Here is a 21,212-nt window from a genome sequence, read left to right on the forward strand (position 1 = left end):
AGTAAATAGAATTGGACCCAAAACTGATCCTTGAGGGACTCCAAATAGAAGAGGAGCAGAATCAGAGCTAGCGTAATCAACAACCACTCTCTGAGATTTGTCCGACAGATACGACTTAAGGAGCAAAAGGGCACTATCACGAATGCCATAAAAATACAGATCATCCAACAATAGTTTATGATCTACTGTATCAAAAGCTGCAGACAGATCCAAAAGAACTAGGAGAGAGGACATCCCACTACAAGTGTTTGCCACCAAGTCACTCTGAATCCTTGTTAGTGCAGTTTCAGTTGAATGGTATTTTCTGTATGCTGATTGAACAACAGGAACAACTCTGTTGTGTTCCAGTAGTGGTAAGAGTTGATCGAGTATGGCCTGCTCAATAATCTTGGATAAAAAAGACAGGTTAGAGACTGGATGATAATTTGTCATGCTCTTGACATCAAGGCCAGGTTTCTTAATTAGGGGCCTAAGCAAAGCACGTTTCTCAGACTGCACAAAATTACTTTCTAAGAAGCATCTATTTAATATGTTGCAGATAAAGTCTGCAGCATGATCATACACATCAGGCAGTTGTGACATGTTACATGGATCGAGTGAGCAAAATGTTTTATTAAGTTCTCTGATGTAACATTTGACTTTGTTTACATCCAGCGGATGAACTGTTGAAAGCAAATTATCCCTGGTGCACAGTGGCTGGAAGTCAACTGAGTATGCTTCACTAGGAGAACTGCTGTCTAAATCGCTTCTTATGCGAGATGTCTTACTTGTAAAAAATGAAGCAAAATCAGAAGCCAATTGGGCATCAGATACAGAAGTTGGTTTAACAAATACATTCCTCCGACCAACCAAATTGTTCACAACTGCAGACATTTTTTTTTTTATTACCACCACATGAATCAACTTTATTTTGATAATACCTAGCCTTTTGGGCTTTTACAGTGTAAACGACTGCTCTTCTCGCAAAAACATAACGCAAACGAGTTACAATGCCATGTCCCAAAGTAGAACATTTTTCTGGTACAAGCATTTCAAGGAAGGACGAATGTCTGTCGAAGACGATGACTGTTCTGGACAACTGTCAATGACAACAACATCAGTAAACGTTGGAAATGTTTGTCAGGCTATCCTTGCAGATCGTAGGTGAACTATCCATGATGTTTGTGATATCGTTGGATTGTCATACGGGAGCGTGCAGCACATATTGGATGTGTTGGGCATGAGATGCATTGCTGCAAAATTTGTGCCAAGACTGCTGGGTGACGAGCAGAAGGCACATGGCGTTGCAGTTTGCAGGGAGCTCAAGAATCAGGTCATAGATGATGCAACCTTCATCTCCAAGGTCATAACTGGTGATGAATCATAGGTACAGTAAACCCTCATTATACGATGGGGTTCCGTTCCTGAAAACCCCATCGTATAGCAATCCATTGTATAGTGAACCTGTTATAACATGTACTCAATGGGGATACGTTCCTAGACCTGCCTAAACTCGCACATTCACACACCTTAACACTCACATACATGAAATATCCTTATGTTTAAACATGTAAAGTAACACATTAATAATGAATAAAGAGGGGAAAAACATGAAAATAACAGTATACAGTAGTTCTTACTATTACTTAAGTAAATAGGATTGTTGATGTCCCCTCCGAGGCTAAGGGACAGTTAGGGCCTCACAGCCCTCACTCATCACTGGCAGAACTGGCTGACTGGGCAGGGCTGGCTGGCTGATGAGTCTGGACTGGCGGATGAGACTGGGCTAGCCGGCTGGGTGGGGCTGGCTGATGGGGCTGGACCAATTGATAAGACTGGGCTAGCTGGCTGGGCAGGGCTAGCTAATGAGGCTGGACCGGTGGACAAGTGTGTGTGGTCTAATGCTGACAGTGTGAGGACGTTTTTGTTGCGTTTGCACATTCACTGTTCACTGAGCCGTGGATGATCCATCGTTGTTGCAAATCGTTCCCATTGTATAGTGGGCATAGGGTACTAAAATTTTGACATTGTATAAGCGAAATATCATCCAGTGAGGCATTGTATAATGAGGGTTTACTGTATATGGTTATGACCTGGAGACAAGGCAGCAGTCATATCGCAATGGAAATCTCCCAATTCACCGTGGCCGAAAAATGCATTTCAAGTTCGCGGCAATGTCAAGTCGATGTTGATCGTTTTCTTCGATATCCAAGGGATTGTTCACAAGGAATTCATCCCATCTGGTCAGTCTGTCAGCGGAAAGTTTTCTTGTGAAGTTTTGAAAGTAGGCAGTAAATGGGGGCAGTAAGAGAACAGTAACTCTCAGACAAGAGGGACAAATGATATTTGACAATTTGTTTCCTTACTAGGAAAATTCAGTCATTTGCTGTGATGGCCAATGATATATGCTGGATAATGCAGTGATGGATAGTTGAGTTTACTGTATTAGAGTGAGGATCACAGTACTGGCATGCAGTAACATCCATACTCACATCTTCACACTTAGTTACTGCTTTCAATGAACTAGCAGCCTTCCTATTAAAAATATTAAATGTCTTGGATACTGTACGGTGTTACAGTACCACCAGTGAGTTATGCTGTGCTTTAATTTCAGAGCAAGGATGCACCAGAGAACCAGAGCTCAAGAAAGCCACTTGCAGTGAGCAGTTTCCTCACTAATTCCACCCTAGGAAGTACTGGTCATGTCTCTATCAATGACACCTTTGATAAATTTACAAAACAACTCCCGTAAGCCGACTTGCTCTACTTAGAGTGACATATTAGTATAATATTTGCTTTTGTTTAGGTGGCAAGTATACTCGTATGATTATATGTACAGTATAGTACTTTGTGCCACCATTTTTTTTTTTCCCTTTGAAATGATGTGGATATTTGCAAATTGTATTGAAATAATATGATTCAGGTTGTTGCCTTGTAGATTTGCTAACATAAACCTAATTTTAAGGGGCATGTATTGTGCTGTATAGTTCATTAGTGTTGTGACATGAATTGTCAGAATATGATGTAGCTGTGCATTACTTACCTTAGTTTCCATTTATATTTGAGGTTAACTATCATTGGCTTTTATTTTTCCAGGCGACCTCATGCATCTCATGTAATCGGATGTACCTCTTCCACATCAGGTGCCAGTAGTTCTTTTGATGTGACTGGTGTGTTATACAAGTCTCTGCCACCAGAATCAGATTCCAGGTTGGCAAACAGCACAGGGCTAAGAACAGGAAATGCTAAATTGAAAAGAGAGCAGCACTCAGTGTTTAAAGCAGATAACACGAAGCCAAAGGCACTAGGGACAGGACAGAAAGTGACCTCTAAAGATGTGGGAGCCCGTAAACAGAACTACAGGAAAAACTGCCAGAGTCAGGTTTCCAGGCAAAATGAGCCAGGTCACTTGTGTTCAAAGCAGCATGCATCTCCACAACTTTTTTCTGATGATGATAATATTGTTGTATCAGGAAATAAGGTTAAGAGAACAGCCTCTAAGAGATATGGACATTGCAGTACGGAAAAATGTAGAGATAAAGTTAGCAGCATTACTGATGAAGAGCAAACAAGTGTGAAGAATGATCCCACATATTCACTGAAACAAACTAATGCACTTGCAACAGTAATTAGTACCGATAAAGAAGCATTAACAGCTGAAGATGCGAAACATTCCCCATGGATTAGACAACTCTTTAGTACACTTTGTTCTGGATTATTCACAGCACAGAAGGACTTTTCTCCAAAACTGTCAGCTTATCACAATGTTTTGCCCAACCAGCACACCTTATCAAGTGAAAAACAAATGCCCCAGAGTCCAGAAAACTCATATGGCTCAGCACATTCTGGAAAGGTGAAGATACCAAGGGAAATATGCACAAGCACTCCAGCTGAGAACAGCAGAAACCAGAATGTGTTAAGGAAGGGAAGTCACTGGAGTTTACAGGCCTCACCATCTCTTGAAAATGCAGTGTCTCCTGTCCCTCGCCAGAGCAGTATGGTGATAGAGGAACATTCATCAGTATTTGAGAGTCCAGAGTGTCTAAAAACACAAAGTAAATTATCCCCACTTGAAATAAGATCCTGCTTAACTAGTGGGAGTAAATATGAAACTTGTAAGGATAGTTACGTAGATATTAGTTCCAAGATTCCTCGGGTCATAATTGGAGATTCTGACTCAGATAAAGAAAATAGTCCTAAGTCACCTGGCAGTTTTTACAATACCTCGAGGGTTCTGAATAATGGTCCATTTAAGGGTGCCTGCATCCCTGCATTTGAATTGGCAGGTAGTGCACTGCCGAAGGGAACCCCACTGGGCTATGCAGACTGTATCACTACAACTACTACAAAAGAAGTACAAATTGGAGTTAAGGTAGACTCATCAATAGTGGTAGGTAGGAGGGGACAAGCTGCAGCACTAAATGCAGTAGATACCAAAGGAGATTCTCAGAGCTCCAGAAGAAAAACCTCACCTATATTTTCCTCACCAGATCCTCTTTCACCAAGAAAAAACAGACATAGGTCCATATTGCTCAAGCAGGTAAAACATTCAGTGGAACTGAACTCCCCTGCTTTAAACTGTCTTGGAAATCCTGTAGATACTGATAGCTATACATCCAGAGATCTAATTGAACAGGAACATTCTTTGGTGCTCAGAAGAAAAATTGTGAATAAGAGGAGAGGGTACCATATACCAAGAGCACACACAGATTGTAAAAGCTCAGGAGATAGTCCAGTATCAAAAACATCTCAAGCCACTGAAGATTCAGCCGCACTTGCTGGAAGATTAACGAGTGACACAAGCCATTTATCCTCCAGTAGGCAGTCTCCTATATTGACCAGAAAGCGGGCAAAAGTAAGACTTAAACAGAAGGTAAGCCACAGTTTCTCCAGTGATATGTTTCACAAGGAAGATACATCAGATGATGGTCCATCACCACCAAAAATGTCTCTGAGGGAACATGTGAAAATAAACAGTACTAATAGGAAAGCAGCAGCCAGATGTAAAAGGCTGGCTGTGAAGCCTGTTGTTACTTGTGTAGCATCGTCTGACGAAGATGCCGATGCACGTGCTGGAGGATCAAGTGACGCAACCCAGTTGCCTCTTAGCAGACAGTCTCTCATAATGACTAGAAGACAGGCAAGATTAGGATTTAAAAGAACAGATTGCAGAATCCTAAATGATATGGCACAAGGTATGTCTCACATGGGAGCTGTGTCAGGGGACTGTCTGCTGTTGTCCAAAAAGTCTCATAGACAGCATTTTAGAACAAACAGTTCTCTGGGGAAAGGAGCTACCAGAAGATCAAGAAGATTGGCCAGGAAGTCCATTGCCACCTCCTTAGCTTCAGTTACCGAAGATCCAGATATGCTAGCAGCAGTGACAAACGACACTAGCCAATTCTTTTTCAGTAGGCAGTCACCCATATTGGATAGAAAGCAGGGAGGAATAAAATCTAGAAAGGTGAGCTTCAGTAGTGCTTATGACACATCATGTAAAGGAGATATATCTGGAGATACTCTGCCACCATCCAGGAGATCTCTAAGACAGCGTGTGAAGATAAACAGTCCCCTTGGGAAAGTAGCTACAAGGAAATCTAAAAGACAGTCAATGAAGTCATTTGTCACCACCAGACCTAAGCAGAACCAAAGTAGAAAATTAAGCTTCATGGAGTTCAGTTCATTGTCAGTCAGTCAATCATGCAAGAAACAAAGCTTAGTCAAGAGTAGTGAAACCTCAGTTGACAGGACATCCAAATTATTTGTCAGTGAAACAAGTGAAAATAATACTGGTCTTCAGAATGCAAATTCCATTAACAGATTCTGCCAAGATGACTCAATAAAAGAAGACCTTGATTTTGACGTAAAACCATATTTGCACAATACATTGGAATCTGTTAGTGATTGCATAAACCATGCGTTAAGAAATGAAAGTATGATAGATGTCCACACCTCGTTGAATCAGGCACAAAGTAGAAATTCAGTGAGGAGTGATACTGCAAGTAGGAAATGTGTTAATGTGAAACTTGAGAATGAAAATTTAGTTTATTTGGATGATAAGGTGATATATAAAAAAAACATTGGTGAAAAGAATGATCCAGGCTCTTTAGTAAGCCAGAAGTGTGTTTTGGATTCTGCTGAGGAAGGACCAAATGTATCATTGCAGCTGGAGGAGGAGCTGGGATCCTTGCCTTCTTTCTGTGCCACTCCAGCCAAGCCAGGGAAGGGATGGAAAAGGTCACTCAGAAGTATGATTCCTGTGCAGGTAACACTACTTGTTCATGGCAGTTCATTGAAGTTATAAAATGTGTACTGTCCTGTCTTTAACATGATCCATTACAATGTAGTATTACTGTTGCATGATTTGTATACATATATATACTGTTTATATATATATATATTCTTGTGGTAGGTGGGGGCGCTCACCATCCACTCACTTGATGTAGTGCTGCTCTCGCGTGTCTGCCCTTTCCTCTCCATCCTTCTTTCCTTCCATTTTCTTCTGTCTTTCCTTCATTCTTTCCTTGTCCTTCTGCCTACAGGTGACATTACACTCCCTCTTCTGTCTTTCCTTCATTCTTTCCACTTCCTTCAGCCTGTGGGTGACTCTACAGTGAGTGACAAGCCAAATGGTTTCCTGTGCTCCAGGAAACCATTTACTACGCTGGGTGGTATTCATATAACCAAATTTCGGCGCCTGGTGGTTTAGTGGGTAATTATTGTGCTCCAATTGGATTGAGCCGGTGAAGGTTTATATCCAAGGGATGGTTGGGGTTGATTGCTCATTAATGCCACTCAGGGATGAGTGAGGCTGGTCACTCTCATCTTAAATGTCGGGACCAACTGCCTAGCCCCGGGCACCTACGCTCCTCATGGGGCAATGTAGGATTGGATGATGGGTGGATGGATGGATAATCCATCCATCCATCATCCAATTGTACGTTGCCCCATGAGGAGCGTAGAAGCTTGGGGCTAGGCAATTTGGTCCTGACATTTAAGATGAGAGTGACCAGCCTCACTCATCCCTGAGTGGCATTACATGAGCAATAACCCCAACCATCCCTTGGATATAAACCTTTACCGGCTCAATCTGATTGGAGCACTGTAATTACCCACTAAACCACCAAGTGCCATAATATGGTTATATGGTTACCACCCAGCATGTTAAATGGTTTCTTGGTGTACAGGAAACCATTTGTCTTGTCACTCAGTGTAGAGTCACCCATAGGCAGAAGGAAGAGGAAAGAATGAAGGAAAGAAAGACAAAAGAAGGAGTGTAAAGTCACCTGTAGGCAGAAGGATGATGAAAGAATGAAGGAAAGAAAGACAGAAGAGGAAGGAAGGAATGGAGAGAGGAGAGGAAAGAGCAGACACCCAAGAGCAGCACTACATCGAGTAAGTGGATGGTGAGCGCCCTCACCTACCACCAGATGGATGGATGAATATATGTATATTTATATATATATCCATCTATCCATTCATCCCTCATCAATCCTACATTGCCCCATGAGGAGTGTAGAAGCCCGGGGCTATGCAAGTTGGTCCTGACATTTAAGATGAGAGTGACCAAACTCACTCATCCCTGAGTGGCATTATTTGAGCAATAAACCCTAACCATCCCTTGGATATAAACCTACACAGGTTGAATTCGATTGGAGTGCCGTAATCACCCACTAAACCACCATGTGCCATAATTTGGTTATATGGTTACCACCCAGCAAAGTAAATGGTTTCCTAGTGTATAGGAAACCATTTGGCTTGTCATTTAGTGTAGAATCACCCATAGGCAGAAGGAAGAGGAAAGAATGAAGGAAAGAAAAACAGAAGAGGGAGTGTAAAGTCACCTGTGGGCAGAAAGAAGAGGAAAGAATGAAGGAAAGAGAAACAGAAGAGGAAGGAAGGAAGGAAGGAAAGGGCAGACACCCAAAGCAGCACTACATCGAGTGAGTGGATGGTGAGCGTCCCCACCTACAAAAGAAAGAGAGAGAGGGAGGTTGGATAGATAGATACTGTAACTAGGGACAATTCCACTTGTGTGATGGAGCTGGGAATTTGATGGTTTGGGTGACAGATGAGTGACACTGTAACTTATTTCACTGGTAGCATTGTCTATTTTTATTTATTCTGGAGCCTGTCCACCTGATTTTGGTAGTGGAAACTCAGTTACAGTGATGGTTTTGAGGTAGAATCTGATTTAAAAATTTTACATACTAACTGATTTATAATCTACTGTATATGGTTACTATAACAACACATAAGAAGACTGCATGGTGAGTTATTTTTCATTGATAAGTTTGAAAGACATTGTCATGGTATGTACAGTACCGGTAGCCCTTTGCTCTTTCGAACCTCAATATGATGGTTTTTGGATTTTTCGAATGCCCCTGAGCCTGTTGTACTTCTGTCAACAATGCCAAATGTGGGCCAATAAGTGGGGCAGTACAATATAGAGTTCATGTGTTTCCCACCTATTTTACTCCAAACCTGGCCTGAAGCTTCCCTCTGCCCATCATGATTGTCGAGTTGTAATAAGAGATTATAGTAGTACAGTATGGGTCGTGAAGAAGTGCCATGACAAGGATGCGAAAAAAGCTGCAAAAGGACAAAAGTATGGACCAGGTTAGTGTAAAATGGGTATAATTTTCATTTACAGTACTACAATATGCCATTGTCGTCATTTGCTTCTAGTCATGTGTTTGAATTTCCACTTGGGGTATGACCCTTGGATTAATGGAACTTTTGGCTTTATTGAAGCAGGCATCCTCCCAGTTAGTTCAATATAGCAAGAGTCTACTGTACTTCATTTGAAGTATAAACAATTTTACACTATCTTGATATGTGCATTGCAACTTTTTTTTTTTTTTTTTTTTTTTTTTTTTATATATATATAACAATATGTTACCTGTGTTGCTGAAGTTTGAAGCTTGAAGGTCATAGCATACTGCACTTTTCTTTCATTGCACTCCATAATATGAATTTATTTTTATTTTCAATTGTTTATTTTTTTCAGGGACCTGATGTAGAGGAAAGTGATTGTAAGTAGACTGCAGTTATTGATAGCTGTTGTATACTGTTTTATGTTGCCTGTAAAGTCAAAATAGTACTGTACACATGAATAGTGTATGATATTCCTTGTGTCATAAGGTAATGCATAGTAACAAATTTGCATTACTTATATTTATTACAGTAATCACTCCAATATCCGGATCAATAGAGCCATCGGTAGGTTCGGATATTGGTTTTGTCCGGATATTGGGCCCCAGCTTATGGACTTGTACTTACGGACCCTAACACAGAGAAACACCTATACAACTCCCTCCGGACATGCATAGCACCTATTTAACACCCAAATCACACCAATAAGGCACATAAATGACTGAAATAAATGCAATAGACACATAAAATGTGGGTTTAGAAGTATGTTCATACATTAATAAACATTCTGGTACTTATGGACTCTAACCGAACCTAACCTAACCGAACCTAACCGAACTCTGAAAAACCCATTCCTACTGCACATGCATGAGGTAAGTTTAGTATGGAAAGAAGTACAGTATGACACTTTCTGGTAAGTATAGTATGGGAAAAAATACAATATGAAACATTCTGGTAAATATAGTATGGAAAATAGTACAACATGAAACATTTTGGCTACTTACAGCAAGTCCTAGCCACCTCGATGAATAACCGCCTCCTCTCGGACTCTGACAGTAAGAACGATTTCCTGAAGCACTTGCACTACACTCTTCCTGAAGTCTTGCACTGAACTTAGTCACTAACACACAGAAGTCCGTTCTTTTCACAGTGTTCACTTTAGTCCAAATAATGTTCCATTAAATTTAAGTGTTGCACATTAACTTTTCCCAAGTTTTTTTAAGTTTCCAAAGCCAAAACAAAGAAGGTTAGTTACGTTAAATTTCTTTTCTACTTAGTTTTTTCTCCCAACTTGAAAACCTTAACACAACACACCGTTTTTTTCACTGCACAACACTCAAAATTCCCGTGTGGTCTAGTGGAGAAGTTCTTGCTGTTTATTCACTGTCAGAGCCGAGAGTATCACTGGCAGGCGTCCAAGGGTGCATCGGTGGGTAGTGGTGATGGCGTACCGACTACAGAAGACTCTGAAGACAGCCGCAAACTCACGTCGGCGGTGACTCCACTGTAGCTGATGTGCTGGGCTGTGGCTCGGAGCATGAGGGCCTGTCTTGGGGAGGCAACGGAGTGGAACCAGGGCTTGGCACAGCGGGGTCACGGGCCTGAAAAAACTGTCAATCGTTGACTGACGCAAGGACCGACGATTCTGGCGATTGATGATGCGCTGCCGGAAAGCACGCACTTCCTCCACGAGTCCCAAGGGCCCCATCTCCCTGTCGCAGTCCGGGTGTTCCAGGTAGTCTAGGACGAACTCTAGATGTTCCGGAGTGCGCTCAGCTTGGGGATGGCTGGAGTAGTGTCCTGCTGGGCGGAGTCTGCATCATCATCGCCTTCGTCGTCGGAATCTTCAAGTTCGGGACTGACACCAGCAACCGAAGACGCGATCTCGATATCAGACAACGTCTGATACCCAGGATCGCCCTCGTCGTCGTCCAACCACTCACGAACATCGTCCACATCAACATCGTCGCCGTGCGTACGCAGCTGTGCATGGAAGTCATCCACGTCAAACCCTAGGAAATCGTACTCCACATCTGTTCCGAGAAGCAGACGAGACCAACCATTTTCAAGAGTTTTCACAGGGACTTCCTTCCATGCACTCAGCCCAGTTGTACAGCGCAGACTTGATGTTGTAGCGCGAAGGTTTTCCAAAGTCCGCTTGCCTCGAGTGTCACGTCCTTCCCTGCGCTCGTCCTCGTCCTCGAGGAACCACCATCACCTCGTCCAGGAACTTCCGACGGTACAGGCGCTTTGTTGCCACGATCACTCCTTGGTCCATTGGTTGAATGAGAGCAGTCGTATTAGGTGGCAGAAACATGCACCTAATACGGCCATTCTCAGCAACCAAGTCCTTGTCGCACGGTGGGCAGGTGCATTGTCGAGGAGAAGGAGAGCCTTTACCTGGTCGCTGAGGAATTCCCAGTGTCTTCGTCTGGTAATGTATGACCTCCTTGACGAAGTGATGGTGAAACCAGTCTTTGAAAATCACAGCTGTGAACCATGCTTTCAAAGAATGGTACCATACGACAGGAAGGACATCCATCACCCCACGAAGGCACCGAGGCTGCTTTGCACGGCCAACAATAACGGGCTTAAGCCGGTGCATGCCGTTAGCATTGGCACAACACAAAGCAGATATCCGTTCCTTAGAAAGCTTGCGGCCAGGTACACGCTTCTCCGTCTCATCGGCGAGAGTGTTCGTTGGCACCGGCGATAGAATAGGCCAGTTTCGTCAGCGTTATAGACTTGACCGAGTGTGAGGCCCTCCCTGTCGATCAAGCCTTTCACCTTGTGCCGAAACTCGTCCACTCCATCCTCGTTAGCGTCCAATGCTTCGCCATGTGCTTTACGGTTAGTAAGGCCATGTCGCAACTTGAACGCGAAGAGCCAACCCTCGGATGCCTTGAAGTCTAGGGCGTCGTGAAGCCTTGCAAACTTCTCAGCAGCAGCCTTCAGCTCCGTTCCACGTACCATCACACCAGCTGCACGTTGCTGTCGATACCAAATCAACGTGGAGCGGTCGATCTCTGCATACTTGCCCAGTAAACATAACCTTCCTCTCCACGTTGCGTTTGCTTCTGACGAGAAGTCAGCCGTGTACTGCATGAGCTTGTCTCGAGGAACGCTTGATATCAAACAAAGTCGACGGGCCAGGTTGAACTCGCGCGGAGAAATGCGAGAGGAAGACCAACCGCATCAACCTTCTCCAATATCTCCCGTTTCTTCTCCAGAGTCAACACCACTCTCTTCCTTTTCTCAGGAGGCGGGGCCATCATCACACACACTAAGAGTAGGGCAGAGAGCAGCAGGAGGCCTTGCAGCAAGTACGGCACCACCACAAAAGCGAGCACGTGGGCAGCCATGACGAACAGCGCAGGTCCAGTCGCGGTGAGAGACAGGCGGGAAGTGGGGATGATGCAGCGGCGCTCTATCGGACGTCGGAGGAATGACGAACCAAAACAATGCTCTCACGCGGCGCGCGCGGCAAGTTCAAATTACGGACGGCAAAAAATCGGTTTTTTTTCCAATTTTTTTGGATTTTCGGACCATTTTGGGAATGTTTGATCCCAGGACGATAAGGTTCGGTTAGTGGGGATGTTCGGTTATTGGGCGTCCGGATATTAGAGTGATTACTGTACTTGTGATAATGCTGTACAGTACAGTGAAAAATGTTGAAATTGTATACTGCAGGTTTGCGAAGAGAAACACTACACTGCCTCGCTGCACTCAGTCAGAGGAGTAGTCTTCGAATATCTGCCATTCCTTTAGAGATGGGTAAGACAGTATTGTGTGACTTAACTAAAGTATGAAGTTTGTCTGTGACTGTTTTGTGTTGCTAGATGATGTGATGTTTGCTTGTTTCAAACTTTAGATGATACCCAGTACAGTATGTAATTTCTGTTTTACTTTTAGGACTTTATTATTTGATTTTTTTTTTCCCTTAGCCATAGTGCATTCAGTTTTTATCACCATATCCCCTCTGTTTTATGTTGAGTTGAGTTATTTATAAGAATTCACCTGTCATTTGTTAGATTTTGCTGCATTGGCTTTATCCGGTTTGGTGGTCAAGTGGTAATGGTGCCAGCTGGCGTGACCTTTATGTACAACTTCCAGGTTCAAACTCCCTAGGGGAGGCTAGAGGTTTTTCACTTGCTAATGTAAGTATGAACATTTGCCAGTTACCTACACTTAAGTTTTGTGGACTGTGGTAGCCAAACCTTGGGGCCCTACAAAGGAGGAAGTGAGGGTAACTGTAACTGCCAGTCCATTTTGCCCCCCCTTGGAGCCTAGAAACCCAAAGCTAAGCTATCATAGGCCATTACAGTTAAGGGTAGGGAACCAACTTACGTCCCTAGTATCTCTATGTGACAGGAAAACCTCTGGCCACCTCTTTTATAATCTGGGACTTGAACCATAGCATTTAGGCCACAGCATGTTCTAATGTGAGAAAACTCCCAGCCCCCCTTTTTAGTATATGCATAACAGTGGGCTCTGGATGTTGGTACTTCAAATGCATCCAGATATGCTTGATATTTTGATGATTAAATCAAAATACAGGTACTAGCTTGCTGTTTTATAGCAATAGTTATTTGTTTGTGTGTGAATTCTTGAACTGATGTTTATGCTGGTGGCAGTATGTATTTATAGTTTATGGCACAGCTTTTTTTTTTTTTTTTTTTTTTTTTTTTAAATAGTGCTGATACTATCAGGACCTAAATGATAATTACAGTACTGTTAGTGTTGTTATCCCATGGGATTCATATGCAGAGTTGCCTCCCATACACAACTAGACACCTTGTCCCTCAGGTCAAAGAAAAAAGCAGGTGGTACCTAGCATTAGAGGAGAAATCAACAGACGATCAAGCCTCCAGATCACATACCTAGACCATGACACGAGGAGTGCTGTCATCATCCCGCCAGACCCACGAGACCGTGTTCTAAGCCTCTGTAGCCAAGTTCAGCCTGTTCCACTTACTGATTGCTTCACAGAAAGGTATTGTGTCATTGTTCATTTCTTTTTATAGCATGTGTTTGAGACTTTTGAATAATCCTGCCGATTTCCAGTAAATAATCCATAATTTCATGAATAACTTACCAGTTTTTGCTGAATCATGTAACTACTCACATGATTGTTACTGTCTATTTCCATCTGATAGTCGCCTGGCCTGCTGCAAGAAGATTGGGGAGGGTGTGTACGGAGAGGTGTTCATGACCCGCCCTAACCCAGCTAATCTTGAGGGGGCCACAGTGCTGAAGGTCATGCCCATTGAAGGAGATTTTGATGTTAATGGAGAACCACAGAAAAAGTTTGAAGAAATCTTGTCTGAGATTATTATTTCCATGTAAGTGAGTCAGATTTTGAAGCCATGTAAGTGTTTAATACTGAGAACCTGTATCTAATTGTTAAAAGCTGTGATGAGCATTTTTGTGATATTAGTGACCATTATCTCCTGCTTCTGAACTGACAGTAGTCCTCATTTCATGAAAGTAAGAAGTCTTTGAACACCAGAGTTGAAGAGAGTGTGCTTATTTGGTAATGTCATATGGAGAGAATGGGTGTACATAGGGTGGTGAAAAGGGTGTATCAGAGTTAAATTTGAAGGTAGGGGGTTGGGTAGGTCAAGAAGAAGGTGGATAGATATGGTGAATAACTGTGTGAAAAGATAAGGTGTAGAGGTTGATAAGGCTAGGAACTGATGGTGGGTGAAGCTGTTTGTAAGAATTTTAAAAACAGGAATGTAGACTGCACTCGCCTAACTCACAGTAATTTCCTTCTGAACTCATGCTGTGAGTTGGAAAAATGTGAGTCAAAAAAACACACACCTTATGGGGAAAAATATACAGTAATCTTCCCATTATCCGATGTAATACAGCCCATGGCATGTCCAGGAAGTGGGTTCATCCGGATACTGGACCCCTGCCTCCTGGACTGGTACTTATGGACCCTAACCCAGCCTAACTCGGAAAACCACCTACATAACTCCCTACCGTACATGCATAGCACCTATTTAAGACCCTATTCACGCAAATAAGGAACAGAAAGCATGAAATAAATGAAAAGGAACCAGAAAATGAGGATTGAGAGGTGAGTATGGAAAATATTTAGCAGTGTACAGGGTATTTACAACACGTCCGTGGCCATTATGAAGATTAACCTGCTTCCTCTAAAGGCTGTGTCAGTGGTGAAAATGCACTTGAAGCACCTACAGTAATCCAGTGTTGTGCTGCACAGAATCCCTTTGCACTGTGAGTTATAATTGTTTAACACTACACATTCTGTTCTTACTTGCGCCATGCCAGTTTCAACCGCCAGTTTGCACTTTGCATTTAATCCTTTGCACTCTAAAATCTAATATCTTAACGCTGCACAACACTGTAAATTCCCGTGTGGTCTAGTGGCGGGGTATTGCAGTTTATTCACTGTTTATTCACAAAAACGAGCACGTGCGGCATCCACTGCTGTGAGTGTCTAGCCTGGATAGTTGTTAAACGGTAACTGGGGAGGCCCTGGAGGGAAGGAAGAAGGGGGCCATGTGTAAACACAGTTGTTCGGCTCCGCGTGCCAAGTTCAAATTACAGGTGAAAAAAATATTGATTTTTTTTTGGACTTTTTATGTTTTTTGGCCATTTTTGAGTTCCAAAGGCCAGGGCCCAAAATGTCCGGGTAGTGGGGTGTCCAGATAGTGGGCAGATTACTGTATTTGATTCTGCCGTGGTGTCGGATAGCCTAGTTTAACATTATTGGAACCCCTCTTAACACCACTTCACACTAACATCCTGTCTCAGAAGTATTTATTGCGTATCTTATAATGATAATAAACAGTATTAAAAGACATTACATTTCCTCGTATGATAATAAACAATATTGAAAAGCATTTGCCTTAATCCTACTGATGACAATGCTTACGTTGATAAGAGACAGATAGCGGTTTCGGCACACTAGCCTATGGTGCCTCATGCTGCTGCTGCATTAATGCTTTTTCTTCAGCAGTGTCACTGAGGAAGCCCTCAAAATCAGCTGCAGAGATAATAAAAGCTGTGTCGCTGTCCTTGTCATCTGCATGGGAAGGCTTAGGCTGTTGTTGGTGGGCTAAGTAGCGTGTGATCAACTGCTGCTGACACTGATTGAAACGGCTGTCATGCATTTTTGGTTCTGTTATTATTTCAACCCCTAACAGAATTACGAGTTTTTTATCCATTTTTTCGGTATTTTAGAAAATTCTAAGACACTTTTCTTCTGTGACATTTTTGTCACAAATTATTTTTATATTACTCCTGAAGGTTAGGTTAGGTTAGGTTGTCTTCAGGAGTTAAAAATAATATGCGGCAAAAATGCCATAGAAGAAAAGTGTCTTGGGATTATCTAAAATCCCGAAAAAATGGATCAGAAATTCATAATTCTGTTAGAGATTGAAATGATAATTTTACCGCATTTTCTTATAACAGGCTACAGCTTTATCAAGATTTAAAACAAATTTATTACACCTTGTTTCATTTCTATCACGTGCTTTGATCTTTTCTTTGGCCATATCCACAAATGCAAGCACTTCACTTAACACTTTCATGGATGGATCAAGAGTTTCAAACCACATTTTCCACATTTGCCTGCCTTTCAAAAAGGCAGGGAAGAAGCTTGCAGGTAGGTGTACACGTGTAGACTAAAAATCCCGCTAGGTAGGCTTAGTTGCAGTACTGGCCACTGAACATAGGAGGCATGGGTAGAGAGAGCATTGTTTTGATTTTCTGCTCAGTCACAAGGACTGTGTGTGTAAATATGATTGGCTTCCAGTCGTTCATTGCGGCTACAATACCATGAGTTAAACATCTCCTTGGATATGTCATTTTCTAGTGGAAAAACGTGAGTTAGAGCATTTTCTTTGAGTTTGGTGATAATGGTGACTTAGATAAGGACACCGTGAGTTATATACTTTGCGAGTTAGTAGTGCTTGAGTTATGCGAGTGCACTGTATGAAGAATTTGGCATCTTTGTTCTTTTTGGGTGTCGTGATAGTCGTTGGATTGACTCCTGTTGATAGCTAGGTAATTGTTTGTTTATTCATCTCTGAAGGCTCAAACATGCTTCCATGCATCGGCCTTGGTCACCTAATGGCAGTTTTCGATGCTGCTTGATGTCTGGCAGCTTCCCTATTCAGTCCCTTATCTCTGAGGTCACACTCTTGACCTTGTCCCAGGTCTTTCTCGGTCGTCCTCTCGCATCCCTATTCTTAACATTAACACTGCTCTTTTTCTGCACTCAGTTATTGTCCCCCATCCTTTCCACATGCCCAGACCATCTCAGTCTACCTCTCCTTATCACAACACCAATACACTCCAGTCCCATCCTACCCCTCAACTCTTCCACCATAAACCTAGCCTCCACAGGCCTCACACTCAGGGGCACACTGCACATCCACCTAATCATTGTCATTTCTGCATGGAGCCTGCAGATATCCTCTTCCTTTACTACCCAGGTCTCACAACCATACAGCATTACACTCCTAACATGCTGCATATAAAGATCCCTTAGCACGGAGGGAGAGCCCTCTCAGTGTCAGGAGAGGGATCAGCTCCCTGAACTTCTTCCATCCACTCCTCACTCTAACCACAGAGCTAGCTCCAGCCCCACCTCCAGCACATTACATGCCCAAATAACAAAACTCTTCCACACACTCAAGAGACTCAACAGCAAGTTCAATCCTTTCACACTTGACAATTTCCACCTGCTCTTCCAGACACACCACACACATGAAATCAGCAGTATCTCGTAGTCTGCCTCTGATACCACTACATCTCTCATGCACCCACTTATCACAGACACTGCACACGATGGAAATACTTCCCACGCCCTTGTGGCACATCGCACATGGCCACTCTCCCTCTTTGACAGTACTCCCACCAGCCCTAGGTACCATCACTTGTGTTTTGTTTGCATTTATTCTTAAGTCCTTGTGCCCCACACCATCTCCTCATTTGCTAAATCATCCCTCTGTCTCCCTTTCATTCTCTGCAAGTCATCAATATGCAACATCTCCCATGGGTGGCCATTTCAAAAGTCACATGAGAGGGCTTCAGGTACCATGATAAACAACAAGGGGCTCAAAACTGACCTCTGGTGCACACCAACATTCATGGAAAATTCATTACTCAAATCTCCATTCACCCTTGCCTCGCACCCACATACATCGCCATAACCTCACTGACCAGCCACTCCTCGATCCCAAGCTTTCTCACTGGGTGTTTTTGACCAGGGTAAAGTCTAGATTTTTGGGAGGGGGAGACATGAGAGCTTGTTCTATTTAATTGGGCGAACCATTGGTAGTTTTCCCTCTAGCAGATTTTTTCTTGCTGTGGACCCTACCTCACCCTATATTTAGTGAGAAAAAAAGTCAGGATAATGAATAATTTTGACTGTAATGAATACTTATCCCAAACACAGAGCCAGACAGAGTGGCACTGCCTGCAAGTCTGGCCAGTGTTTATTTCATGCCAAAATATTCCTGCTAATTATTTTTATTATATGAAACTATTCTTACTCACTCAAAACTGTAGGAAAGGTTTGATGTGGCTGATATAAGGCTTCTTACTTTTTTTATGATTTTTTAAATTTTTTGGGTTCCATCCACTCACTCAATTCTTGCAAATTATTTTTACTATGTGAAACTGTTCTTACTCAAAACTGTAGGAAAGGTTTGATGTGGCTGATATATGGCTTCTTAGTTTCTTTTCATGATTTTTTTTATTTTTTAAGGTTCCATCCACTCACTTGATGTAGTGCTACTCTCGGGTTACTGCTTTTTCCTCTCTTCCTTCCTCTTCTGTCTTTCTTTCCTTCATTCTTTCCTCTTCCTTCTGTGTATGGGTGACTCTACATTGAGTTAGAAGCCAAATGGTTTCCTGTACACCAGGAAACCCTTTACCACGCTGGTTGGTAACCACATAACCAGACTGTGACGCCAGGTGGTTCAGTGAGCATTTAAGGTGCTCCAACTGGATTGAGTCTGTGTAGGTTTATATCTTAGGGGTGGTTGAGGTTTATTGCACACATAATGCCACTCAGGGATGTGTGAGGCTGGTTACTCATCTTAAATGTCAGGACCAACATGCCTTGCCCTGGGCTTCTACATTCCTCGTGTAGCAACACGGGATTGGATGATGTATGTATGTATGAATAAAATTTGGAGGGGATGCTCACCATCCACTCATTTGATGTAGTCCCTGGTCTCAGGTGTCTGCCCTTTCCTTTCTTCCTTTTTTCTTTCCGTCCATCCTCTTCTGTCTCTGTTTCCTTCATTCTTTCCTCTTCTTTCTGTCTACGGGTGACTCTACACTGAGTGACAGTCCAAATGGTTCCCTGTGCACCAGGTAGCCATTTACTACACTGGGTGGTAACCATATAACCAAATTATGGCACCTGGTGGTTTAGTGGGCAATTAAGGCTGTCAGATTGACCTGGTGCAGGTTTATATCCAAGGGATGGTTGGAGTTTATTGCTCACATAATGCCACTCAGGGATGAGTGAAACTGGTCACTCTCATCTTAATTGTTAGGACGAACTTGCCCAGCCCTGGTCACAGTGCTTCTCATGGGGCAACTCTTGATTGGGTGATAAATGAATGAATGAATAAACAAAATTTGGTGGAGCTTATTACATCCTTCCCAGTTTTGTGTAACCCAACTCCTATTACAGGGTGTGGGGTTTAAAGTAGTAATATGGAACTGGCTGTAACTCTTGTTATATTACTGATCTTTTATTAAATTCATAATGTTTTATAATGTTATGAACAACAGGGAGCTGAGTAACTTGAGGAGTCCAGATCAGAAGCAGAACTGGACAGAGAACTACGTACACCTGTTGAATTGCTGGTGTGTCCAAGGCAGCTACCACCAGGACCTACTGCAGTTGTGGGACCAGTTTAATGAGGAAAGAGGTTTGTTTTTGTTTCTGTACTGCCTTCCAGTCCTTTTTTATGGGGAAGGGGCATGCTTAGTTTCATTTGTGGTTTAGAAGTTTTGTGCAGTTATCCACTTGAGGTCTTTTGTGTGTGTGTGTATGTGTGTGTGTGTGTGTGTGTGTGTGTGTGTGTGTGTGAAGCCTAGGGCTAGAAAAGAGGTTTACTGGGCTAAGTCTGAGTCACAGAGACTTTTATTTGATAACCTAAATTGTGTGGAAATGAAGAATATGATTTATAAGTTGGCAAATTAGATGAAGAGGGCGAGTAAGGATATCATAGGTGACCAGTGTGTGAAGAATGATGAAGGAAGGGTAGTGGTGAACAGTGCAGATATTAAAGACTCATGGAGAGAGCATTACAGCCAGTTGTTCAGTGAAGAGTTTGACTTGGACAGGGAAGGTTTGGAGCCTGTGGATCCAGTGTTTGGCCCTTGGCCTTTGATTGACAGTGCTACTGTGTGCAAGCCAATAGGCTGGATTCAGGTGGGGAAGGCTACAGGCATGTGTGGGTTGACTGCTGAAATGTTGAAAGCCTTAGGAGATATAGGAGTGAGGTAAGTTACTCACCTGATAAATAGTTATATATGAGGCTGAAGAGTGTAATTGTAAATATGTATAAGGGGAAGGGTGATGCTTAGGAAAGATGAAATTATAGAAGCATAAAACTTCAGTGTGGTAGGTGGGGGCACTCACTATCCACTCAGTCAGTGTAGTGCTGCTCACAGGTGACTCTCCTTTCCTCTCTTCCCTCCTCCTTTCCTTCCTTCCTTGTCTGTCTGTCTTCTTTCTTCCCTCTTCCTTCTGTCTGCAGGTGACTTTACACCGAGTGACACGCCAAATGGTTTCATGTACACCAGGAAACCATTTACTACAGTGGGTGGTAACCATATAACCAAACTATGGTGCCTGGTGATTTAGTGGGTAATTAAGGTGCCCCAGCCAGATTGAGTCTGTAGGTTTATATCCAAGTGGTGTTTGGGGTTTATTTCTCATGTAATGCCACTCAGGGATGAGTGAGGCTGGTCACTCTCATCTTAAATGTCAGGACCAACTTGCCTAGCCCTGGGCTTCTATGCTCCTCATGGGGCAACACAGGATTAGAAGATGATGATGGTAAAACTTTTAGACCAGATAATGAAGGTAATGGAGAGAATTTTAGAAGGTATGATTAGAGAAAGAGTGAATACTGATGACATGCAGTTTGGGTTTATGACAGGCAAAGAGACCACTGATGCCATATTCATTGTTTGACAGCTTCAGGAAAAATATATTGGAAAGAAAAGGGAACTGTACTGTTTTTGTTGATTTGGAGAAGGCCTTTGACAGAGTACCCAGAGAGGTGGTAAAGTGGGCAGTGAGAAAGCTTAGGCTCGAGGAGTGGCTGGTTACCCTAACCAGCCATGTAAGTGGGTGCTTGCACCCAGGTAAGGGTGAATGGAGATTTGAGTGATGAGTTTTCTGTGAAAGTTGGTGTGCACCAGGGGTCAGTTTTGAGCCCCTTGTTGTTTATCATGGTACTTGAAGCTCTCTTACGTGACCTCAGAAATGGACTCCTGTGGGAGATGTTGTATGCTGATGAAGTTGAATGCAGAGAATGAAAGAGAGACAGAGGAAAGATTTAGGAAGT

At 42.8% G+C, this 21,212-nt stretch overlaps 1 protein-coding gene across 1 annotated transcript in view; it reads left to right on the forward strand.

Annotated features, from left to right (window-relative positions):
- Nucleotides 1–21,212, forward strand: part of Haspin (haspin) — a 57,205-nt gene that overhangs the window by 12,240 nt on the left and 23,753 nt on the right. Inside the window, exons 2-8 of the mRNA XM_080272337.1 lie at nucleotides 2,594–2,727; nucleotides 3,076–6,244; nucleotides 8,990–9,014; nucleotides 12,325–12,408; nucleotides 13,441–13,627; nucleotides 13,791–13,976; nucleotides 19,423–19,562. Coding sequence (XP_080128463.1) covers nucleotides 2,594–2,727; nucleotides 3,076–6,244; nucleotides 8,990–9,014; nucleotides 12,325–12,408; nucleotides 13,441–13,627; nucleotides 13,791–13,976; nucleotides 19,423–19,562 — 3,925 coding nt within the window. The remainder of the gene's footprint in view (nucleotides 1–2,593; nucleotides 2,728–3,075; nucleotides 6,245–8,989; nucleotides 9,015–12,324; nucleotides 12,409–13,440; nucleotides 13,628–13,790; nucleotides 13,977–19,422; nucleotides 19,563–21,212) is intronic.

Source organism: Coenobita brevimanus, chromosome 50 (genome assembly GCF_032717465.1).
Source record: "Coenobita brevimanus isolate Jiangsu-jjx chromosome 50, ASM3271746v2, whole genome shotgun sequence".
Lineage (NCBI taxonomy): Eukaryota > Metazoa > Arthropoda > Malacostraca > Decapoda > Coenobitidae > Coenobita > Coenobita brevimanus.